The sequence below is a fragment of the Engraulis encrasicolus genome, chromosome 17, assembly GCF_034702125.1.
Source record: "Engraulis encrasicolus isolate BLACKSEA-1 chromosome 17, IST_EnEncr_1.0, whole genome shotgun sequence".
Lineage (NCBI taxonomy): Eukaryota > Metazoa > Chordata > Actinopteri > Clupeiformes > Engraulidae > Engraulis > Engraulis encrasicolus.
Window position 1 is genome coordinate 39246043 of NC_085873.1, and position 2500 is coordinate 39248542.

General features: G+C 42.9%; 1 protein-coding gene across 1 annotated transcript in view; it reads right to left on the bottom strand.

Moving 5' to 3' along the window:
• Positions 1-2500, bottom strand: part of rundc3ab (RUN domain containing 3Ab) — a 28878-nt gene that overhangs the window by 12206 nt on the left and 14172 nt on the right. The window contains exons 5-6 of the mRNA XM_063221353.1: positions 2237-2326; positions 498-578 (exon numbers count right to left, since the gene is read on the bottom strand). Coding sequence (XP_063077423.1) covers positions 498-578; positions 2237-2326 — 171 coding nt within the window. The remainder of the gene's footprint in view (positions 1-497; positions 579-2236; positions 2327-2500) is intronic.

Here is a 2500-nt window from a genome sequence, read left to right on the forward strand (position 1 = left end):
ATGAACAAGACATTTGCGAATACATGCCTAACAAATGTTTGATTTTGCTTTGTATATGCCTTATAAGTTACTTATACAGGCACATTGTATTTATTAGTGCTAATAGATGTATCCCTAAAATAAAGTGTTACCCATTACATTACATTATGTTACATTACACTACTTTACTTTACATTACACTGCTACAAGATACAGTCATGGGTAAACATTTAGGATGTCAGGTTAGGAAGAGGTGTGTGGTGTAGTTCTGCTTAGCTCCACTAGGAGGCTTCGGAGCCACACAAACACACACACACACACACACACACACACACACACACACACACACACACACACACACACACACACACACACACACACACACACACACACACACACACACACACACACACACAATGTAGGCATATGAATAATATGTATATAATAATGTATGTGTGCGTGTGTGCATGCAAGTGTATGTGCGTGCGTGCGTGCTTGCATGTATTCATGCATTTTACCTCTGTGTGAACTTCAGGTAGGGTGTGTAGTCGATGACAGCCTCCGACTTGCCATCCAGAGCTTCTCCTTTCAGACAGAAACTACAAGAGAGAGAAGTACATACACATTCAGCTACATCAGGAGAGAGAGGAACATACACGTTCAGAATAGAATTCTATCGCCACAGATTTCAATCGCCATTTCACACTGAAGAAGGGTGTAAGTCCGAAACGTCTGTGATGTGAGGAGATTAAAAATGACAAAAATAAATCTGATGAGTGCTTCTTTATTCACTTACTTTTGCCACTGAATGTTGCCATTAATTTACACCATGGCAATTCATGACATCAGTCATTGACATTCTTGAATGCTCATGACCAGGGCTTCCCAAATGTTAGCATGTCAAGGCCTCCTATATGCCGTTAGTATTTGTGTGTGTGTGTCAGAGTCCCATTGGGATATATAAAACAACTATAATGCTCATAGATGCAATATATTATTATGCAGTTTCTAACTAATGGGAATATAGTTCTCTTGATTATGGTTTACTTTGGTGCACATTAATTAATCAATTATTTATTTTGATGTGCTATACTTTTTCTGCCAACCTTCTACGGACCCCCTAGCATCCCTTCGAGGCCCCCCTAGGGGTCCCCGGCCCCCACTTCGAAAACCGCTGCTCATGAGAATTGTTTTGTCATAGTTATGGCAATGTCATGTCAGTCTTATGCAGGATGTGTCAAATAACGTATCATCCAAACATTCCTCTCACCCCCATCCCTTATTTCAGGGATATTCAATTAAGAGTCACTGAGGGCCAGTTTTTCAAACTACTTCCAGGAAAGGGGCCGAACAAAGAATCTGTAAAACCGCAAGCACCACGGTGTCCAAGGTTATGATGTGAAACAAGCGGATAGCCTTCCAGATATTCGCTTCTCTATTTCTTAGTAGCCTTTTGATGGTCTATTTATCAGACTGTATAGATAAGATTTCACTCTCATGTTGATGCATAGGAGCGAGCCAACCTGAAGTGTTAGCGATTGCAAATTATGCAGATAGCACACATATTTGTTTTTGTTTTGTTCAGACCTCGTGGGGTGGGGGGGTGCAGAAACTTGCCATCCAAGGGCCGCATCAGGGCCACATCTGGCCCGCATCAGGGCCTATATTTGAATAGCCCTGCCCTATCTCATATCCCTATTCCTAATGCCAATATTAGTGCGTCAGCTCTTCTCTCTTCTCTGCCTCTGCATCGCTGCATCACCACTGGCCCATTTTCCGCCTTTTAAAGTTTGCTTCTTTAACATGCTCTCTCTCTCTCCTTCTCTCTCTCTCTCTCTCTCTCTCTCTCTCTCTCTCTCTCTCTCTACTCTCTGAAGTGAGAATGCAGAATGGACAACAGCCAGTGTGTCTTCTGCCAGTGCCAGTGAGGTTTTAAAAATAGATTTTACCTCATACTTTTTAGGATCTATCCTACTTATTCTTTCATGCAAAATATGCCTCTCTCTTGTTCTCGCCCTGTCTCCCTCCCTTGCTTGTTCTCTCTCTCTCTCTCTCTCTCTCTCTCTCTCTCTCTCTCTCCCTCCCTCTCTCTCTCTCTCTCTCTCTCTCTCTCTCTCTCTCTCTCTCTCTCACCTGAAGTCAATGCATCGGATCAGATGAGTCTCTCCTTTACTCTCTCTCTCTCTCTCCCTCTCTCTCTCTCCCTCCCTCTCCCTCTCTCTCTCTCCCTCCTTCTCTCTCCTTCTCTCTCTCTCACCTGAAGTCGATGGCTCCCAGTCCGATGAGCATGCCGGTGAGAACAGAAGCCTCCTCCCTCAGCATGATGGCGCCATCATCATAGAACCTCCTACAGATACACACAATTACTTACAGTATGTTACACAATTACGGATATTACACAATTACATGGCATCATAGAACCTCCTACAGATACACACAATTACTTACAGTATATTACACAATTACATGGCATTGCAGTATACTGCACTGAATTACACTTGAATCAATCACATTTCAGTGT